This window comes from Aquarana catesbeiana, linkage group LG03 (genome assembly GCF_042186555.1).
Source record: "Aquarana catesbeiana isolate 2022-GZ linkage group LG03, ASM4218655v1, whole genome shotgun sequence".
Classification (NCBI taxonomy): Eukaryota; Metazoa; Chordata; class Amphibia; order Anura; family Ranidae; genus Aquarana; species Aquarana catesbeiana.
The window spans coordinates 252,869,667-252,891,756 of record NC_133326.1 but is presented as its reverse complement, the minus strand read 5'-3'; the positions used below and the strand labels follow the sequence as shown (position 1 = coordinate 252,891,756).

The window sequence follows — 22,090 nt, the reverse complement described above, 5'->3', positions numbered from 1 at the left end:
AGTCCTTCTAAATATTGACAATGACTTCTCCATAGATGAAATTTTTGTGATTGGATTTATGTCTGCTTTAATCACTGTGTGTTTATATGTTGATTGTGAAGGCAAACAAAGAACTTTTATGTTTACAGAATGAAATATAATATAAATAGAAAAGCAGAAAAACATACAATAGTGTAAAATGTAATATAAATAGAAAAGTAGTAAGGTTCGGTTCACACTGAGACAAAGTTGCCTGACAAGTCGTGCTCCATTCAGTGAAATGGAACCGTTCTAATGGGAGCGACTCAAGAAAAAGGTTCCTGCACTACTTGAGGGTGACTTTGGAGCGGCTTGCATTGATTTCTATTAAAGAAGTTGTTTGCAAGCCGTGCTGTAGTCGCGCTGTGCAGGGCGGCTTCAGAGTTGGGTGACTTTGAAGCCGCCCCCGTGTTAACCGAGCCTTGGGCCCCTTTCACACTTCTACGACCTGAAAGTCATGCGACTTTGACACGACTTGAAGCTATGCCTGTGTAATTTTGAGGTCTATGGACCTCAAGTCGCATTAAAGTTGGACCAAAGTAGTGCAGGGGCTACTTTGAAGTCGCTGCGACTTGAAGTTGTACAGATATGAACATACTCATTGGAAATCATGGGGTATGGCTTGTCATGCGACTTTGCAGTCCCAAGTTGCAGGACATGTTGCGCAAAAGGGAAAGGGGCCTGAAACATAAAATAGTGTAAAATTGAATACAATTAGAAAAGCAGTAAAACATAAAATAGTGTAAAATTTTATATAATTAGAAAAGCAGTAACACATAAAAGAGTTTATAATGTAATATAATTAGAAAAGCAATAAAACATAAAATAGTGTAAAATTTAATATAATTAGAAAAGCAATACAACATAAAATAGTGTAAAATTGTATATAAATAGAAAGGCAGTAAAACATAAAATAGTGTAAACCATAATATAAATAGATAAGGAATAAAACATAAAATAGTGTAAAATTGATTATAATTAGAGAAGCAGAAAAACATAAAAGAGTTTAAAATGTAATATAATTAGAAAAGCAATAAAACATAAATAGTGTAAAATTTAATATAATTAGAAAAGCAGTAAAACATAAAATAATGTGTAAATTTTTATATAATTAGAAAAGCAAGCAGTAAAACATAAAAGAGTTTAAAATGTTATATAATAAGGAAATCAATAAAACATAAAATAGTGTAAATTTTAATCATAAATAAAAAAAGCAACAAAACATAAAATATTGTAAAATTGTATATAAATAGAAAAGCAATAAAACGTAAAATAGTGTACAATTGTATATAAATAGAAAAGCAGTAAAACATAAAAGAGTTTAAAATGTTATATAATTAGAAAAACAATAAAACATAAAATAGTGTACAATTTTATATAAATAGAAAAGCAATAAAACATAAAATAGTGTAAAATGTAATATAAATAGAAAACCAATAAAACATAGAATAGTGTAAAGTTTAAAATAAAAAGTAAAGCAGTAAAGCTAAAATAAAGAGAAAGCAGCATGTTGTATGATATGTTGATGGTAGTTGTCCTCCAGGGTGAGGTCACACCACTAATGGCTTATCATGGGTGATCTGTGTCCTCTTGTGATGGAGAGGTGTGATGTGGAGGGCTGTAATCTCTTCCCTCTCCCCATCCCCCCATTCCCCCACAGCACTGACTTGTTTTCATCACGTGAGGGGGGCTGCGCTGACCAATCGGAGGAGAGCCCAGCACCCTTCCCTGCCGAGCCAGGGGTACAGGAGGGGGAAAGTTTGCAGAGCGGAGTTGGAGTTTTGCGTTCTCGGATTTGACGGAGTTGAGTGGCTGAGTGTGCGAGGAATGCACGGATCCCGGCCCGGGAGAACGACTGCCTGCTAGAGCTGGATTTCACCGTGCCGGGACCCAGGAGGCGGAGAATGGCGCTGCTAGTAGTGGTCGCGGCTTTGCTGGGCTTCCAGAGCTTTGCTCTCGGCCTGATCGCTGATCGGGGGTCCTGTCCGCCCCCATGTCGGTGTCTGGGAGATCTGCTGGATTGTAGTCGTGGAGATCTACATATGGTGCCCGATCGGCTACCTGGAAGGGCTGTGCAACTGTAAGTGTAGCTGGAAACTTTATGGAGGGGTTGTGCACGGGTCTACTCCATGAGAATGGAGCCATCGCTTCCCAATAGAAGATCGGACACTGTGTCTGTGGGGGTGACCCATGTGTGTACATCTCTGATACACAGATCTCTATGTACACATGGTGAGCCTTATGGGGGGAGAAGAGATGGTAGAGGTACAAATGTTGTCAGCCTTGGATATGTCTAGGAAAGGTACAGATGTTGGTAGCATAACCATTGTCCATCTTGGAAATACCAATATAGATGTCTACTGAAGGTACATATGTTGTTAACTCGGCCATTTTCCAGTGTCAGTCTTGTCTAATAATGGAACATATGTTGGTATTCCCATTGTCAATCATGGAAGAAGACATGTAGACATCTAGTGATTGTACAGATGTCGGTAATATAACTGTTTCCCATGGGTGGTCTTGGAAATATACATATTATTATTATTGTTATTATTATACAGGATTTATATAGCGCCGACAGTTTACGCAGCGCTTTACAACATTAGGGCAGACAGTACAAGTACAATACAATTCAATACAGGAGGAATCAGAGGGCCCTGCTCGTTTTTCACGTACAAATGTTGATACTTTAGCCTTTCACAATTTCTATCTTGGATATGTGCATATAGATTTCTAGTGAAAGTTCAAATGTTGATCAATTAGCCATTTCCTATTGTCCATCCTGAAAATACAAATATAGATGTCTAATGAAGGTACAGGTTTTGGAAACTTAGCCATATCCCAATGTCAGTTCAAAGTAATAGAGGTACATATGTTGGTAGTATAGCCATTCCCATTGTCCTCCTTGGAAGTGTTTGTGTGTGTGTGTGTGTGTGTGTATAATATATATATATGTACAGATTTTGGTAGTTTAACCATATTCCATGTTTTGAGGGTACAAGTGTTCCATTATCAGTCTTGGAAATACGCAATTAGACATCTAATGAAGGTACACATGTTGGTAGTGTAGCTGTTCTCATTGTCAGTCTTGGAGGTGTACATATAGATGTCTAATAAAGGTACAAATGTTGGTGGTGTAACCATTTCCCATTTTCAGTCGTGTAATAGAGGAGTATAGCCATTTCCATTAGCAAACTTGAAAATGTACATGTTGATGTTTGAGGGTATATATGTTTGGTAGTATAACTTTCTATTGTCATGCTTGGACATTGGAAAGTGTATGAAGTATCATGTGATAACGACCTAGAAGTAAAAGATTGTAGCTTCCTAGCATTAGTGACAGTCAATGTTCAATTATTCTGAATTGTCTTCCCTTTAATTTCTTAGTTGCAGGTCTACTGGAGTTCCCAAATAGCTCCAGGCCCTCTTTCTACCATTGTGTACATTTGTAGTCACAAAATACCTGGTCATAGTGGGTGACAATGGCTCATTTCAAATGTGCAATTACCATCAAAGCTCTGTGTATAACAAACCTGTATTGTGTGAAGGGCAGTCATGTGGAGAACCCCATAGCAGCTCAGATGGAACTTCCCACCTACTAAGAATCATTGAAGATTTGTGCTTTATTCTGTATTGCCTTTTGTGTACTGCTGTCCTACATAATTCCTGTAAATATGGGCCTTTTTTATGAATGCATGGTTGCTTTAGTTGTTTTGTCCTATTTTTTTTTTTTTTAGTGGATGTAAAATAAAGCAGGTTGTCTTTTGAGAAAGTTAGTGATATTCTTAGGTGACCAATAATTGTACTAACTTGTAATGTGTTTTATAAGGCTTATCTTGCTCAGGACCTATCTACACTTTTTATTACCTACTGGTGGCATTCAAGAGTTTAAGTGACCGATAACTGTACTTCTTAGTACATACTGGTGGCATTCAAGAGTTTGTTGTTTAAATCAGGAGTCTCCAAACTTTCTAAAGAAAGGGCCAGTTTCCTGTGCTTCAGACTTTAGGGGGGCCAGACTGTGCCCCATGGGAGTAAACAATGCCCCTATCTTTGGTATTAGGTGGAGAAATATTTGGTGTCAGTGGAAGGAACAGTTAAGGAACAGTGCCCCATACTTGGTGTCAGTGGAAGGAACAGTGCCCCATCCTTGGTGTCAGTGGAAGGAACAGTGCCCCATCCTTGGTGTCAGTGGAAGGAACAGTGCCCCATCCTTGGTGTCAATGGAGGACATAGTAGTGCCCCATCGTTGGTGTCAGTGGAGGACATAGTAGTTCCCCATCGTTGGTGTCAGTGGAAGAAATAGTAGTGCCCCATCGTTGGTGTCAGTGGAAGGAATAGTGCTCCATTAGTGTCAGTGGCAGGAATATTGCCTCAAGGGCTGGGTAAAGGTAAGCAAATTAAATGGATTAAGAGCGTATCATCGCATAGTGGTCATGCGGATACGAGAAAAGTTACAGGTGCCACGTCTTATATAAAATAGTTTAGGAGAACAAGAGAGTATAAGTGGGCTCAAGACTTTATAGGCACAATAATGAAGATAATATATAGTTAAAATATTATTTTTATTTCAAAATGATTATTTTAAAAAAAGAAAAAAGGGAGAGACGAAGATAAAAAACAGGGTAGAACATACAAAGTTTACAAATTATGCACTCCATACACATTTGGTAGGTTGGTATAGAAAAACAGCGAAACTACAGGACCAACAAGAGACATACAACTTATTGATCTATATAGTTACAGTACATTTTGTTGAACCAAACGCTATGTGATGGTGGCAATCAAATTCTGTATAAGCTCGACATGTTACGCGCCGTATGCGCTTCTTCAGGAGCACAGAGTTAGGATACTGTAATAAATGGTATAGTTTGTAAAAGTTCAACATAAATTTGTATATATGTATAAACTTACATCTAGAAAATATAGAGTGATACAAAGAGGCTGTCTTAAAACCATCAGAGGGGTATCCGTACTGCAATGGTCAGGCAGAGCAAAGGCAATGTGGGGACGAATGTAACATGGTGCAAATCAATAGTAGAAGGGTAGGGTAGGTGGAGGAATGTAATGTAAGCTGTATAATCAGGTAAGATGGAAGTAGGGAAAGGGCTGGGTAAAGGTAAGCAAATGGCCTCAGTTTGGAGACCACTGGTTTAGATGATCTATAACTACTGTTTTGTAGTATTTACTATGAGGCTTTTGCCACTTCAGACCTATCTGTACTTTTTATTACATACTGGTGGCATTCAAGAGTTTCAGGTGACCCATAACTGTACTATCTTGTAATATTTTATTATGTGCGTGTTCCACTCATGGCCTATCTGCAATTCTTATCACATACAGGTGGTAATCAAGAGTTTATTGTTTAATCACAAAGGGCATATGAATAAGCTAGTTATGTGGTATGATGCTGAATGTTTAGTCCAAACCGATGAAGTAAGACTTTCCATAAGCTGTTATTATTCAGTCTTGTTAACGTTTGAGTGTTTTGTTTTGTTTTTTTAGCTCCTTCAAAAACTCTGGTGTCCTTGACAGTCTTTGACATTTTGGTGTTACTCATTATATTATAACTCCACACCAAGGGCTTGTAGGTCTTAACATAGTTTTTTGAGCAGCTAAAAGAGAAAAAAAAAAGTGTGCACAGACTCAACCTAGCAATATAGCAATTTGTCAACCGAATTCTTACCACACCTTGGTAGTGTAACCCAAAACCTTCAGCTGGAGAGCATTTTGTTCTGTGCTGCACACATCTACAGCTGTGTAATTATTCTCCTGTCACAAAATTACATTTCCCTGAGCTTCAGGTTTCCATTTCTAATTTGTAACATTTTGCTATTTTTTGTTTTTTATTTTTATTTTTTCACTGCAAGCAATGCTTGTGCCTGAACATTTTATTTTATTTTTCTTCATTTCTAACAAGTCAAAGTATACATTGTTTTTTTTACTAATACAAAAAAAAGTATTTACTTTGTTTTTATTAGACATTTTATTGTTGCTGAAACAAATGAAAGTTTACAAGGAGGAGATGCCTTAACGGTTTCCATCCTTTTTAATTACATGACGCCACTTTTGTGGCGTAAAACACGCTATTGTAGTGGTTTTGGTTTTATGGAGGAAGTGTTTCGGATTTTTTTTATATACCAACTCCATGTAGATGGCGCAGAGGTTGGCAGCAGTTTGATTGTATCTTTTCACCGCCTTGATGAAGAGTGTAAACCTTATGCATTGCATTTAGAAATGTTACACCGGGAAACTTCTTCTGTATGACTTGTGTTATGTTGATTGGATCTAAGGGACCCAATAGTCTTGAGGTTTTGTTTCTTGTTGCATACTGTAATGATGTATTCAGCTGATGGCATTCATGTGTAATATGTTAATTTGAATGTAGGGAATGCAATTTACACACATCAACTCCTGCTGTGTCCCACTCATGTGACCGTACAGAAGTGTCCAGGAAGGAGGAGGATGCATAGCCCCCCCCCCAAGGGAGAATTCAATTGTAAAGAGGCATAGTCACACTGAATTACTTTCCTTTCTATTAGGAGTGATGCATGTTACAGCTGTGCAAACTTTTACATACTGAGGTTAGGAAGCCAGAAAGTTCTGGGTAGTTTTAAAACTTTTTATGTCTTTTCATGTTCTTTGCGTTTTATCATGATTTATTCTTATTTATAGAGTAGGTAAAAAAAAATAATTCTATCACACCACAATCCTTGCATTCGGTGTGTGTGTTTTCACATATGCGTTTCTTAAACTGTTTTAATGCGTTTTGGTGTTTTGTTTTTTTTTTATTCACTTGAAAGATCTTTATTTTAATTGGAGTATGCCAGTATTTCATTTTTGAAGTCACTTCCTGCTTCTCCGTTGTTCGATGTGTGCATAAAGCTGGCCATAAACCAGTAGAAATTTTGTTTAAATCTTTTCCTTTTAAAAACATTTGTTACATTTTCTAATTATTACTGCGGTCAAAACGATGTTTATTTTTGACCATGGTGAGGAGAAAATTCCAAGGAGCAGGATGCAAAAATTTTTCTCGCACAAACTTCTTTCTAACATGAGGTTTTCGCTCAGGAGATTACAATCACTGCAAAATCAAACAACATTTTTAAAGTGATCGAATGTACTGAGAATTTTTGTATGACTGTTCATACAAATCTCTCTTAGAAAATCTACTGGTATGTAGAGCTGCACGATTAATCGTTAAAAAATTGTGATCTCGATTCAACCCTCCTCATGATCTCAGTGCAGAATTTCCTGATTTATTCATGTAACAAGTGTAGCGGGTTCTCTGCTCACTCAGCTATCAAAAGAAATAAAAACAGGCAGCCTGCCAAGTTTTTTCACAACATGGTGATAACTATAAACATTGTAACTTTTCGTTCTTAGATCAAAGGAATGAACTTCGGTCTGTAAATGAGGTCAGTTTAACCTTTTTCTGACACTTGTTTCTTACAAAATTTGAATCAATATTTTTTGCTAGAAAATGTTCTTGGAACCCCTAAACATTATATATATATATATATATATATATATATATATATATATATATATATATATATATATATATATATATATATATATTTTAGCAGATACTCTAGGGAATAAAATGGCGATTGTTGCAATATTTTATGTCACACTGTATTTGTGCAGTGGTCTTTCAAACGCAATTTTTATGGGAAAAAAATAATTTAAAAAAACAAACAGTAAAGTTAGTCCAATTTTTTTGGTATAATGTGAAAGATGATGTTATGCAATGAGAATCGTGAGAGAAAAAAAAATTTGCGTTTGAAAGAAACGCTGCACAAATACAGTGTGACATAAGATATTGCAACAACCAACATTTTGTTCTCTAGGGTCTCTGCTAACAAAAAAATATATAATATTCAGGGGTTCTAAGTAATTTTCGAGCAAAAAATACTGATTTTAACCTGTAAGCAACAAGTGTCAGCAAAGGATTTAGTCTTTAAGTTGTTAAACTGACCTCATTTACAGACTGAAGTTCATTCCTTTGATATAAAAGAACTATATGTTACAATGTTTCTCTTTATCTGGCCTAAGGCCCCTTTCACACACCCCTTCCGCCGGCTCAGTGGGAGATCTCTCCGTTGATCTCCGCTGAGCCGGCGGATGACAGGTCCCTCTCTGCTCACTGAGCGGAGAGGGGCTTGTCAGGCGCTGCTGCCGCCTATGGAGGGATCGGATGAAAACGGACAGCATGTCTGTTTTCATCAGATCTCACCCGATCTGCTAGCGACAGACCTGGACGTAGGGCCATCCGTCTGCTGTTAGCCGATCGGACCGGGTCGGATGTCAGCGGACATGCCTCCGCTGACATCCGTCGCTCCATAGGCTAACATGGAGCGCCCGTTCAGGTCTGCCGTCAAAACTGATCGTGTGAAAGGGGCCTAACAGATGTTGTGAGAAACTTGGCAGGTTGCCTGTGTTTTTTTTTTTTTGTTTTTGTTTTTTTGTTTTTTTTTGACAGCTGTGGGCTTGAGCAAAGAACTCTCTGCACCAAATCAAGGAAATGCTTTTTTAAAATCAGAAGGAGGGTAGAATTGCAAACTCGATTCTTTAAAGATTAATCGTTCAGCTCTACTTGCTTGTATAGCAGAAACAGCATCCCATTCAAGTCTATTTTATGTGATGTTAGTTTGCAGGCGTGGGCATCTAGGCAATAGATTTTGATCAGCCGGGACATTGACGGTGCAAGAGGTGGCAAGTAAGGACCTTTAAGTCGGTGGAGTGCTGTTACATTTTTAGTTTAAAACCTGACCATGTACATCAGGGGTAGGCAACCTTTTGAGCACAGTGTGCTGAAAAATGCTTTCAAAGAAATCGAGCGTGACGATTTTATAACAAAAAAATGTCAACTTCATGCTCTCAATCATGAAAAGGATTTTTTATAAAGTAAATGCTGTAAACTACTTGAGTAATAGTGACTAATTAACATCCTGCACTCTCACGACTCAGATCAGCCCTAATTCATGCACCTTCACACCTCATATCACTGTTCCCCCTGCAAATATGTTTCACCACTGTACACTCCCTGCTCATCTGCCGCACCACTGTACCCCGCTGCTCATCTGCCTCACCACTGTAACCCCCTGCACATCAACTGCACCACTGTACTATCCTGCACATCTGGCACACCACTGTATCCCCCCTGCTCATCCGTCCCACCACTGTAACCACTTGCATATCTGCCCCACCACTGTAACCCTCCTGCTCTTCTGTCCCACTACTGTACCTCCCTTCACATCTGCTCCAACGCCATACTTCCATGCTCTTCTGTCTAACCACTGAACCATCTTCTCGTCTGTCCTAACACTGAACTTATCTGCGCATCTGTCCCACCTCTTTTCCCCCTGTTCTTCTGCCCCACCACTGTAACCCCCTGCTCATGTGTTCCACTGATGTACCTCCTTTCTCCTCTGCACCCCTCTGCACATCTGCCCCATCTCTGTACCCCCTGCTCGTCTGCCCTACCTCTGTACCCCCTGCTCCTCTACCCCATCGCTCATCTCTCCCACCAATGTACCTCCTTTCTCCTCTGCCCCACCACTGTACATCTGCCCTACCTCTGAACCCCCTGCTCCTCTGCCCAACCACTGTAACCCCCTGCTCTTCTGTCCCACCAGTGCAACTCCTTTCAGATCTGCCTCACCTCTGTAGCCCCCTTGCTCTTCTGTCCCACCGCTGAACCCCTTTTTCATCTGCCCCCACACTGAACCCCCCTGATCATCTAGCATCTGCATATCTGCTCCACCGCCGTATCCCCATGCTCTTCTGTCTCACTACTGAATCACTTTCTCATCTGTCCTAACACTAAACCCATCTGCTCATCTGCCCCATCACTATAACCCGCTTTATCATCTGCCCCACCAATGTACCTCCTGCTCATCAGCCCCACCTCTGTTCCCCCTGCTCTACTGCCCCACCTCTGTAACCCCTGCTCATCTGTCCCACCAACGCACCACCTTTCACATCTGTACCACTGCTCTACCCCCCCCTGCTTTTCTGCCCCATCACTGCTCTACCCCCCTGCGTTTCTGCCCCACCACTGAACCCCCTTCTCATCTGCCCCAACACTGAACCACCCTGCTCATCTGCCCCAACGCTGAACCACCCTGCTCATCTGCCCCAACGCTGAACCCCCCCTGCTCATCTGCCCCAACACTGAACCCCCCTGCTCATCTGCCCCATCACTGTAGCCCCCTGCTCTTCTGTCCCACTGCTGAACCCCCTTCTTATCTCTTCCACTACTGTACCTCCCTGCACATCTGCATCTGTCCCACCGCTGTACCCTCCTGCTCTTCTGTCCCACCTTTGAAACCCTCCTGCTCATTTTTCCCGACCACTGTACCCTCTTCTCATCTATGATATGTGTGATATGCAGAGTGGTGAAAGGAAGCAGAGATGAGACACATCTACCTGTCCTGGCACACTCATCCTGCTGATCCAACTCTCGCATCCAGCCCACATGCTTGTATGTGATGTATGGGATGTCACATACAAGCATCTGGAATGGATGTGCAATGATGAGCTCAGGTCAGGGGCATTTTCTGAAAGCAGTGGGCCTGTGTGCAGGATCATGACTGCTGAGAAGCATAGGCTCATTTATGACCAACCAATAAACCAATACCTTGCACCCCCCCACCCCCCCAAAAAAAGACACGGAAGCTGATTAATTTGGAAATAGGGCAAGGCCACAGCTTTATTGAACTTTTCAAAAGTACAACTATTCAACTGTACCAAACAACAATCCCAGTCACAGTATACCATGAGCACCCATAAAACATAAACTCACATAGTCTAAGAGGCCTGTCCTTACCATCAGTGCCAGACCGGCATTAGACTGACCCCAGAATTTAACTTGAGGGCATAGCCCATAAAGCAACATCAATTGCTGGCAAGGTCAAAACCGCCAATAAAGCTGTGACAAAACATCACAACGGGCGGGAGGGTGGGCAACTCTTGTGACAGCTGAATCTCCTCGGTTGGATGTGCCCCAGCGTAGCCTTTTCCTAGAGTTCAGGCTCCACCCAGTCACCTCAGGTCTTTGTAGGCAATCCTAAGGGAGCTACTTAACTTCCCTTTTAGGTTCACACCCACAGTGATGCCATGCTTCCAGCAGTCAAGGCTCCCTTTCCCTAAAGGCGGTTCAAGGAGTCTTCATAAGTTGGGCTCCCGCAGCTGAGAAAAAGTGCGGCGCTCTGCGCCGCAACAAGAGTTGGGTGTGATTTTTTCATTGCGCTGAATACTGGCTGTGGCTTAAAGGGATACAGAGTGTAGGAGTTCAGTAGTAAGTGATGCAAAGGTTCAGAAATAATTTCAACAAAGTTCCTAGAAGCTCAACAGTAATTCCACAAACTGTCACCTGATTGTGGTTTTCTCAATCACAGTGAAATCCCTTTTTCTGAGATTGGTATTGGCAACCAAGCAAAACATCTTCCTCCAGATGGTGGGCGGGACTAGCAGAACTGTGATTGACTTTAGCAGTGGCCAATGACAGTCCTCCTCCTCCTGGAAACAGGGACTGCCCCCCCTAGCATAACTGCACCCAATCTCTTCCCCATCACAAAAGCTGACGATTGCAGCTACAGCAAAGTTATAGAACCAATGTTTCCCATATTTTGCATTGTGTGGGGGCACAGTGCTTCCCCCTCAGTGCAGGTGCGGCATGGAGAATTCTGAAATTGTAATGCATTAGTGTCTCACTGACACTTCCCTGCGCTGCTCTGCTGATAGGGAGGGAATCGAGTGCCGGCAAAAGAGGCTTCGCGTGTTGCTTGCGGCAAGAGTGCCGGGGGATGCCTACCCCTGATGTACATTAAACCAAGGATGTTAAAGTGGAATTTTAGCTGAAGCCCGTTTCTCTATAGAGTGGGTAAGGTTCGAACTATTCTTTGGTTAATATGGTTGTCTGTGTCCTTACTTGGAATTTCTCATTACTTTCTGTTCTGGAGATACAACAGAAAGTATAATAAAATCTCCACTAAGTGAGGGGAAACGCCAAACTTGACAGTTGTCAATACAACAGGTGTCCCATAATTATTTCCCCCATTGATAACTATAAGGCCCCTTTCAGGCAGAGTGGAATCCATCTAGCGGATCTGCCTGCTCAGCGGGGAATCTCTCCACTGAGCAGATGGATGACCAGTCCGTGTCCGCTCCACTATGCAGCGTAGACATGGACACAGCCTGCTGTTCTCTATGGGGCGGTTGATCTGCCAGATGGATGGGGCACAATCATCATCCATCTGTTTTTAGTGGACCAAATCATATTGGTGCCGGTGGGTGTGACATCTGCCGCTCCATAGAGAACAATGGGTGGATCATACAGGTCTGCCTGAAAAATGGACAGGTGGACCCGATTGGTCAGCTGGTGTGAAAGGGGCCTAATAAGGCAAAAATACAGTGATTCAAAACCAGTTATTGGCAATGGATGACAGAACCCCGATGGGAGAAATCTGCTGACCCAGCTGAAATAATATATGGAATAAAGTTGATGTTGAGCGATTTAAGCCCCAGTGAAGTATTTACTAGGAAGGCCCATGTAGACTGGTGGGAAGAGTGCCAGCTAGAGCTATACACCAAGTGTCTCTAGTCTTAGATTACGTATACAAATCTTTAGGGGCTCATTTCACAGGTGCAACCGGTACTAAAAATTTTGCCCTGGAGCAGGTCAATTAACTCTTCTCAGTTATTTCCAGGCGTGAAAAACCTGTAGGTCAAGCAAATTGTATGGACACCACTAAACTATCCTCTGTAAAAAAAAACATCTTTAGCTGTATTCTAAAAGACTTTGTATGTCTCTTTAGAAAAAAAAGGTCTTGTTTACATCACCTGTGACACATATACAATGCATTTTACCTCCTGACCTGCTCTTATGATCTGTAAGATACCAGTATGATGTAACTTCTGCATATGCACACAGGGGTTGCACCTTTATTGGTCACTTTGTGGCCAAAGAGAGAAGACGCCATGCAATGTATTGGAAGAAGACAATTATTATGACAGGACTTGCCGTGGCTTATTATCTTTGACTAAACTGTTATGGCTTTTCTTGAAGAATTTCTGACTTATGCTGGCCACACATTATACAATTTTTCTTGTTCAATTTCCTTTAGATTTACCGTCACCTACATAGTGTGAGGGCCTGCCTGATTGCATACAAGTTACAAGTGTTTAGGTTTGACCTCATATTATGTGGTTTTGGTAAATCCTAAAGGAAAATTGTACAAGAAAATTATATAATGTATGACCAGCCTTAAAAGACCTTATGTGCGAGCTCCAGATTCACAATTCCTTGAAATTGAAGCTGTTCTAATATTGACCTGGCACCATCTATAGCAGGGTTATGGAGAATTTAAATCTTAGGATTAGTTAAACTTCAGGACTTGGATTTGGAGCCTCTGATTGGCTGGCGTTTCCTAATTGCTTTTTCTAATCAGCCTACTGGTTGTTCTGGCTGTATACACTTCCTGGTAAGTGGCAATATTTTCCCACCCAGTTGTCGAAAGATTCATAGGGGGGCACTTCCTCACAATTCTATTCAGAAGCAGGTAGCACGTCACAATGTGGGTTGTCCTCTTAAAAGTACTGTTGGCATGCCTCTTTTTCAGAGGATGTACGCAATGATCGCGACAGGAACACCTGTCCTTTCCCTGAGCACCTCTATGAGTGCAAGGGAACCCTGGGAACCTACAAGTAGTAGACTTTGTGGATACGGATTAAGCAGGCTACTGGCTACCCTATTTGAGACCTAATAACCCCCATCCTTGAGATAAAGGGACCCAAGAATTCCAGAGCAATATATTATGAATGCTCCCCTGCACAAGGATTAATGCTGCAAATTGTCACAGGCCTCACCTTTAACTCTGAGAGCAAGCATATAAATAATTGTATTTTAATATTAACGCACCATATAGGCTCCTGAAGAAGTGACTGGGTAGAAAAACATGTAGAACTATCCATGATGGTTTAGTGGAACCCTAGCACCTGAAGGAACCTGAATTATATGGTCTGCATCCAGATATGCGTATAAGCCTCCATGTGTGTGGTATGCATTTATCTACCATGCCTGGGATATGTATTGCCTAGTAGCGTTTCATTATTGATTGAAAATGTTGTATAAGGTTTTATGACATTAACAATAAAAATTAATGGTATTTTTAAGTGTTGATTGGTGTGTATGTGCCTTTTAAAGTCCATATCTTTGACATTTACAATATTGTGCTTATTTTCACGTTCGACATAAGGGCAGCGTAGGAATTTGTTTGAGACTACGTTTTTTTGTTTTTTTTCCTCCATTTTTTTTTTTGTTTTTTTTTTTTTATGTTAAATACATGAAAGCTAACTTTTCTTTAGGTTTTTAGAGTTAAATTTTCTTTTTTTCTGTAGAGCTGTGCGATGCCAGTACATTTGCTGTTTACATAGCTGCAAAGTTGCATATGTGTCAAATAAACACACATCTTGCAAGGCAGATTCAGTTCTGTTGTTCTTTTCAAGCTAACATTCCTCAAATTCATTCAAGAGCATTGCATCTGTGTAAATAAGCTGTGAGTTGAAGACAGATACCCCACTGTGTTTACTCAATTAACAGCTGTGACATTTGGCCCTGGAGTCACAGGACTACATCTCTGTGGGTGTGAGGGACACATGTGGTCAGGCTGTTGTACAAACAGAGCTCATGCACAAAGAAAGTGCCAATAGAATGTTGTAAATGGAAAAAAGTGGATAAAAAAAGTGAAATGTATATGCAAAGCGGTCAAGGTTATTATACAAAAGAAATATACTATTGAAAGAACTTTTTTTTATGTTCTTTCTTTTTTATAAGCAGAGGTTGCTTTTAGCAAGTGTTGATTTTTCCTGCAAGAGTCAAGTGTGCCAACTCCACTCAGCACTCGAATCCAAAACCTCCCTGTTGGTGAGGATGACCATCTTATTAAAGGAAGCAAAAGGGAGGCAGAAGGGGCAAATGGCCAAGCTCACGAAAAAACCTTATTTGAATCTAACTTTACTGGCCTATATTTCTAGAGATACGGATTGTTTTGACATGTAGTTTACACTAAAGCTATCCTTGAGCTTAACAATCCCTGTCTTTGAAATAAATTAAAGAAACTACTGCTGGCACATACCTGTCTGTTATTGTTGAATCCCAGATAGATAAAATGGGCAAAGCCCCAATTGTATGCAAATGTGTCAGAGCCATACCACAAAGCCTTTTCTGTCCCACATTCCTATTGGCCTACCCCTATGATTGGCAGCCCCACTGGCCAATGGGAATGTTTAGGCAGCAGTAAGAGGTGGGCATGCTTTTGGCTATATCAGGAAGTGTCAAAGCTTTGCTTGTCAGATTGGCGAAGGGTTTCGGAAGCACCCAAGTAGAAACAGGCACAGCTAGGTGACCATATTTCATACCTTCACACTGGTGTGTGTGTCTTTGTTTTGTGTGTTTTATATTTTATATACCAGTATATATTAGACCGATCCAGATATGGATATTTTATACATAGTTATATGATGCCACTGCCCTGCCTGTCCACCTCGTCCAATCAGAGAATGTTTTGCATTCATTCATTCTCTGAATGGCACCCATGCCAAGTGGCTGACCTCCTGTGTTCAGAATTCATCGGGTTGGTCAGTGTCTACTTCAGTGATTTCCAGCTTCCACGAGCATCGGCCAGGTATTTCGTATACATAGTTACGTTGATTCAAGCTGGACCAATATAACTATGTATAAAATATTCATACCTGGAATTCCTCTTTTTATTCATTGTTCATTAAATGTTTAGTTTTAATGGCCAAGGTTTGTGACAAGTTTAATTTTAAACTTGTTATATAATAAATTGACTTTCTCGTGGCAATGAAGGGCATCATTTTTGGCCTAAACAAAACTAATAAAGATTACTCCTTAAAGCCGCTAAGTCTACCCTTACACATGAGATGGAAGTATTAAAGTTATTTTAAACAAACTGTTTTTTTTTTTTACTCTTTCTTTAAAATAAACATATCCAACATTACCTGCTCTGTGCAATAGTTTTTGCACAGAGCAGCATAGAATGCATTAAGGTAAAAAACTTTGCGGCTTTAGAACCACTTTAACACACATTAAAGTGTATGTTAGGGCTCATGCTCATAGGTGCATTCCTTCTTACAGCATAAACAAACTGGCATATTTTGGTGCCCAGGAGCCTCTGGTGCTGCTTACAGCCGCCCATAGACTTGAATGGTTGTAGATGGCTATACGCAAGTATATGCTGCTGCTTGTACAAAGTGGTGAATGCGAGCAGACTTAAGTACCTAAATGCAGGCTGTCTGCAAAGACTGTGCATTGAGATGCAGGTGTGTTGACATGCATTGGGACAACACGTATGTGTTGCCTCAATGCACAAATGTGAATGGTTCTCTTTTGAGTTTAAAGTGATTGTAAACGATCACCTTGTAAAACAACCCTTTCAGTATAAAATAGAAATGAAAGGCAAAACATTTTATGTATGGATATAAAAAAAAGACATTATAAATGCCCTTTTTACCTTTTTTATAAATCATCATCATCATCACTTCCCCTCTGTTCTCAGCTGCTCAGCTGGGAGAGGAGAAACAGCAGCACACTAAGATTCCCAGTAAATGGCTGTGCAGCTGGGGGGGTGTCAAGACAAGTCTGATTATTGGAGGAGAGCAGGTGGAGTTCCCAGGTTAGCTAGAGAACTGACCACGGTGTGCTTTCATACTAAGCCTCGGTTCACACCAGAGGCGGCACAACTTGCAGGTCGCCTCACTGAGGCGACCTGCACACGACTGCCCGGGCGACTTGCAAAACGACTTCTGTATAGAAGTCTATGCAAGTCGCCCCCAAAGTCGTACAGGAACCTTTTTCTAAGTCGGAGCTACTTGCGTCGCTCCCCTTAGAACGGTTCCATAGCACAGAACGGGAGGCGACTTGTCGCCTGACAAGTCGTCCCTGTGTGAACCGAGCCTTAGTGTTGTCAGTTTTTAATAGGAAAGCAGTGGGACTAGCAGGAACACCAGTGATTTCACATAAAGAAAGCAAGACAAAGAGAACAGGATACATTCCTCATCTAAGTACATAGTACATAGTTTTATTGTTGCTATATGGAATACATTAACCATCTCCTGAAGAAAACACAAGTACCTGAATATACTGTATCTTGATGTTGGTCTCCTGTAATCTTCTGAAGGATGGCCAGTTTTCTATGCTAACCGGGACTTTTTTGGGGGGTTTGCATGCTGCAGTCTGTTCCCAAGCTTAGCGGAATCAAAAGGTCAGGGATGATATTCTTGTTCTAATTCATGGCTGATTCACCATATTCTTTTGTTAGACTGTAGTGTAGTCTCATTGGGAGGTCCAGGTCCTTGATGTGGTGTCTGGCAGGGGTTCCCTGGATCACAAGGCCAGCTAAACAGAATTGCAGATTCTTTGACGGGTTATATAGTTTAGATATGTAGTTCAGCTTTCTCAGAATTGCCATATATGGACATTTCAAATGTGTTTTTTCTTAAGTCGTGTAAAAGGTACAATTTTTAAACTTTATACAACTTAAATATAGCTATACTTTAATAGTAACACACAGGTGAAAAAAATCTGAAAATCCAATCTTTTTAAAGCACTTTTTTTTGTCTTTTTTTCCAGCTCATTTTTCTACAAAATATTTTTCCTTTTGCCCAGCCATTCCAATTGCATTTATAGTTGTCAGATTGTGGTTACAGCTGCAGGTTTATTTGGAGATATATGGCGTAAAAGTTAAAGTTACAAAAACATGTGTGCTAGCTAGACCACCGGTGTAGGCGTCTCTCTTAAATAATGACTTTTACAGATCCAGGTGCATTGTGAACAGAGTATCTGCTTTTTTTTTTTTTCTATGCCTAATGAAAGATTTAGGTGGGTACAGGATTAGAACGTTTTTTTTTTTTTTTTTTTTTTTTTCCTCTTTCTTGGTATCAATGGCAAACGTTTATTTTAGCTTGCCAATTAGGCACGGCTGTAAACCCTTTCTAGTGATCTCTTTTGTGTATGCCTGATTAATGTGAAATTGTAAAGCAGTACATATTTTCAGTGTTAAAATGCCTGTTTGATGCATAATGGAAGTTGTTACGCTTGTGGCTGCAGTGATGGAATCCAGATGGATAGGTGGCTTGTGCTTTGAGTGAAAGTGTCTGGCTCCACTGTGGTTGATCATGCAGTATTTTAATAGTTTCAAAGTCCCGCTTTTTTTTGTGAGCGTGCCTTAATTCCCCCAGACCAGATTTTCTCACTTCTTTATGGGCTGGGACAGGGAGGAATTTGGCAAACATAAGCAAGAGTGATTTTTTTTTTAGCATTCAGTAAAGGTTTTCTGCTCTCCGGTGTATTTATTCAATTAAAGCTCACATCGTTCTATTTTTATTTTTAAGGTAGTTTGAGGTTCTGAAAGTGAATATTTTGTACAAGTTTACACTTGCGATGCATAATAAAAAAGAATTTTTGTCATTTCCATGAACAGTATGCAGCCATGTAGGCGGAAAGCCTCAGGTATAGAGAAAGGAGTTGTGTGCTGCTCATCTGATTTGCATGTTTATTCATTAGAAAACGTGAAGTCAGCAGCTTTCCGCCTATACATGGGTCAGATGTTAATAAATTCCAAATCATGGTCCCCGACTGTCTCCAGCTTCATCTGGTTTTCATTAATTGCAGGCATGTGCTGCTATATACAGTGGAAGAAGCAAGGCGAATAAGACAAAGAAATTCCAGTTGCTTTTAAACATCCATACTGTGATGTAATGTGATCGGAGCAAAACCTTCCTTTTTAATTTGCCTCTGCAGATTTCAGTTTTAACTATTGGCTGTCCAAAAAAAAAAAAAAAAACATTTGTGCTTCTTATTAAAGGGATTTTTTTTTTTTTATGTTTTAACCTAAGCATTGCATTTGGGATTCGGGGCTGTATGAACAATATCCTCATAATTCGTAGTGATCATAACCCGCCCAGATTGGGGATCCATGGAAAAACATTGAGATTCTCCCAATATGACTAACATTATCAAAGTCTTTTTTAAAAAATAACATGATTACTTTGATTATGCTTACAGTAAAATATTGTGTACAAGATGAGTGGCCTTCTGTGACCAGTGGGCCTGGAGTATACTTCTAAGTAATGAGACTTCAAAGTCCTCTTTAAGATTAGCACGTCCTTATATAAACTTTAGTTGGTCATACATGGATTGAAATTTGGATGGTTCAGTAGGGACCAGCTGAATTTTGATCCATGTATGGACAGGCTGGTTTTTACAGAAGTTTATCTACCGATAGACTTCCGTACAACTAGCCTGTTGGGTTTTTCTAAATCAATCTGTGCCGCTGGCTATCAGTGTATGATTACGGCTGGTTAAACAAAAAAATTACTTGTATGGCCTGCCTTACTAAGCATACTGTCTAAGGCAGAGGTCTCAAACTGGAGGCCCTCCAGTTGTGAAACTACAAGTCCCATCATGCCTCTGCCTGTGGGAGTCATGCTTGGAACTGTCAGCCTTGCAATGCCACATGGGACTTGTAGTTTCGCAACAGCTGGAGGGCCACCAATTTGAGACCCCTGGTCTAAGGCCTCTGGGAATCTGCCCTCTGATCCCCACTGAGCAGGCGGACGGCTTATGCAGAGCAGACACAGACACAGCCCGCTGTCCTCTATGGGTAGTCAGATGTAAACAGACTGCTTGTTCTGATCTGATCTGAAACGCTAGACGGATGGGAAAACGGATCCCCATCCATCTATTTTTAGCGGATCGGATGTCAGCTGGTGTCAACGGACACATGTTCATTGACACCCGCCTCTCCATAGAGGACAATGTATTCTCCGATTGGGCCCACCTAAATGAAATATGTGGTATGTGTTTTTGCTAAAAAGGTTCATATGGACTAAATGAATGGAGTGTGTATGTGTGTGTGTATGTATGTGTGTATATATAATATATATATATATATATATATATAAAATGTGTGTGTATATATAATATACTATATTACCAAAAGTACTGGGACACCTGCCTTTACACGCACATGAACTTTAATGGCATCCCATTCCTAGTCCGTAGGGTTCAATATTGAGTTGGTCCACCCTTTGCAGCTATAACAGCTCCAACTCTTCTGGGAAGGCTGTCCACAGGGTTTAGGAGTGTGTCTATGGGAATGTTTGACCATTCTTCCAGAAGCGCATTTGTGAGGTCAGGCACTATTGTGGACAAGAAGGCCTGGTTTTCTGTCTCCACCGTAATTCTTCCCAAAGATTTTGTGCCATCAAATATAATTGGTGATACTATAACTTTGCAGCCAAAAAGATTCTGTTTTTGGGGAAAATGAAATTTTTCAGTAGTTGATTTGCTAATAGCCCACCATCTTTTTTAAATAATTGAGAACTGAAATATAATTGGTTCCCATCTAATGGTTTGACTGTAAGGCACAGTGTGCAGCACTGACCTTCCAAGGTAGTGTGTAATGGGAACCATTACTTAAAGGTATAATGTCTCTCTTTTCTTGAACAATAAATCTTCAATTGTTTTTTTTTTTGTGTTTGCTAATAATAAACATACAATGTTATACTTGAGTAATCTTAAATTGGCCACACACAGTGCTGGTGAATAATTCATTATGCGTCTTGCTTTGTGGGTTGCTGTGTGGTACTTTAACTAGATCAACATGAAGTGGTGGCGCAGTGGTCTTTTGTGTTCAGAAATTAGCAGAAATTTGCCATAATGCATAATCTCACCCTGTTTCCACCAATAATTTTGCCATTACTTAGGAATTGTACTTTTGTATGACAAAAGCTACTTTCTTTTAGATGACTATACAAGTTTATTATAATGTGTTGCATGGTGTACTTTACAATTCTAATGTACGATATACATTTTTACAACAACTTCAAACAAGCAGTTGTTTGATCTTCATATGAATGTGTGTTCCACACATTCTGTACAGGAACACTGTCTTACATATTGTTTATATGTTCTTAAGGTGCTCCTATTAACAACCCAGGGTTGCAATGGTAGCACTAAAACAAATTGTTCTTTTTGTACTGATGCATTTTAATTTCTGTTTTATAGGGATTTAAGCCACAACAAACTTTCCTCAATCAAAGTTTCTTCAATGATTCATCTATATAACCTTCGTGAATTGTAAGTTCGATCTATTTGAGTTCTTTAGTTGCTAATTACTGTATGTGTAGGTTTGAAGAAATTTAACTTTTCTCAATATTTCTAAATTGCCTGTCTTTAACAGGAGACTGAATAGAAATGACTTGAAGACTATACCCAATTTAGGACCATTATCTGCGAATATAACCCTTCTATCTTTGTAAGTGTGATTATTTTATTTAACTTTAAGAGATGTCATAGGCTACCAAACCTAAGCTTAAAGGCCAAGTTCACCTTTTGTGAAACTTTATTAAATGCCCATCTTTTTTACAGGTAAAAAATGTGCATATATACATATAATCTAATATATATATTTTTTTTTATATTTTACCATGCCGCCTGTAAGTATTGCACCCACGATCAGCAGGACTGATATCGTTATGATTTACTTTAGTGTTGTAGGCCCCAAGATGTGCAGATATATGGGAGAGTAGACAACCTATAGCCATTAGAACGGAATATTTTTGTCACAGGGCAAACCAGAGTCTAGTAGTGCAGCTGGGTCTGCAGATCCAGAGGGGAGGGTTGATTGCTTTTAGAACTACCTGGTTGTAATATGATGAAAGTTAAAAGATTAGTTCAGGGAAATTGCTTAGTAAAACTCTGGAAATTTGGCTTCACTTTTGCTGCATGTTTGATTTAGGCTTCCTGTACACTACAGCTCCTGAACTTGAGTTTAGGAGCTTTTGGTGTTTTTTTTTTTTTGCCAAAGTTCCTAAACGCAACTCCATAAAAGCCACATGTACACATAGGCTTTTAGGATCGTTTAGGAACTGCTGTAGTTAGTGGAGATAACCTCCCTCAACCCCTCTCTCCTAAACGCGGAAGAATCACAATCAGGATAAGAACGTTTTGACCGCCTGCCACAAAATACGCCAAAAGCGT

General features: G+C 40.1%; 1 protein-coding gene across 1 annotated transcript in view; it reads left to right on the top strand.

Moving 5' to 3' along the window:
- Nucleotides 1-1,540: 1,540 nt before the first annotated feature.
- Nucleotides 1,541-22,090, top strand: part of LRIG3 (leucine rich repeats and immunoglobulin like domains 3) — a 38,835-nt gene continuing 18,285 nt past the window's right edge. Inside the window, exons 1-3 of the mRNA XM_073619979.1 lie at nt 1,541-2,098; nt 21,116-21,187; nt 21,291-21,365. Coding sequence (XP_073476080.1) covers nt 1,923-2,098; nt 21,116-21,187; nt 21,291-21,365 — 323 coding nt within the window. The 5' untranslated portion in view covers nt 1,541-1,922. The remainder of the gene's footprint in view (nt 2,099-21,115; nt 21,188-21,290; nt 21,366-22,090) is intronic.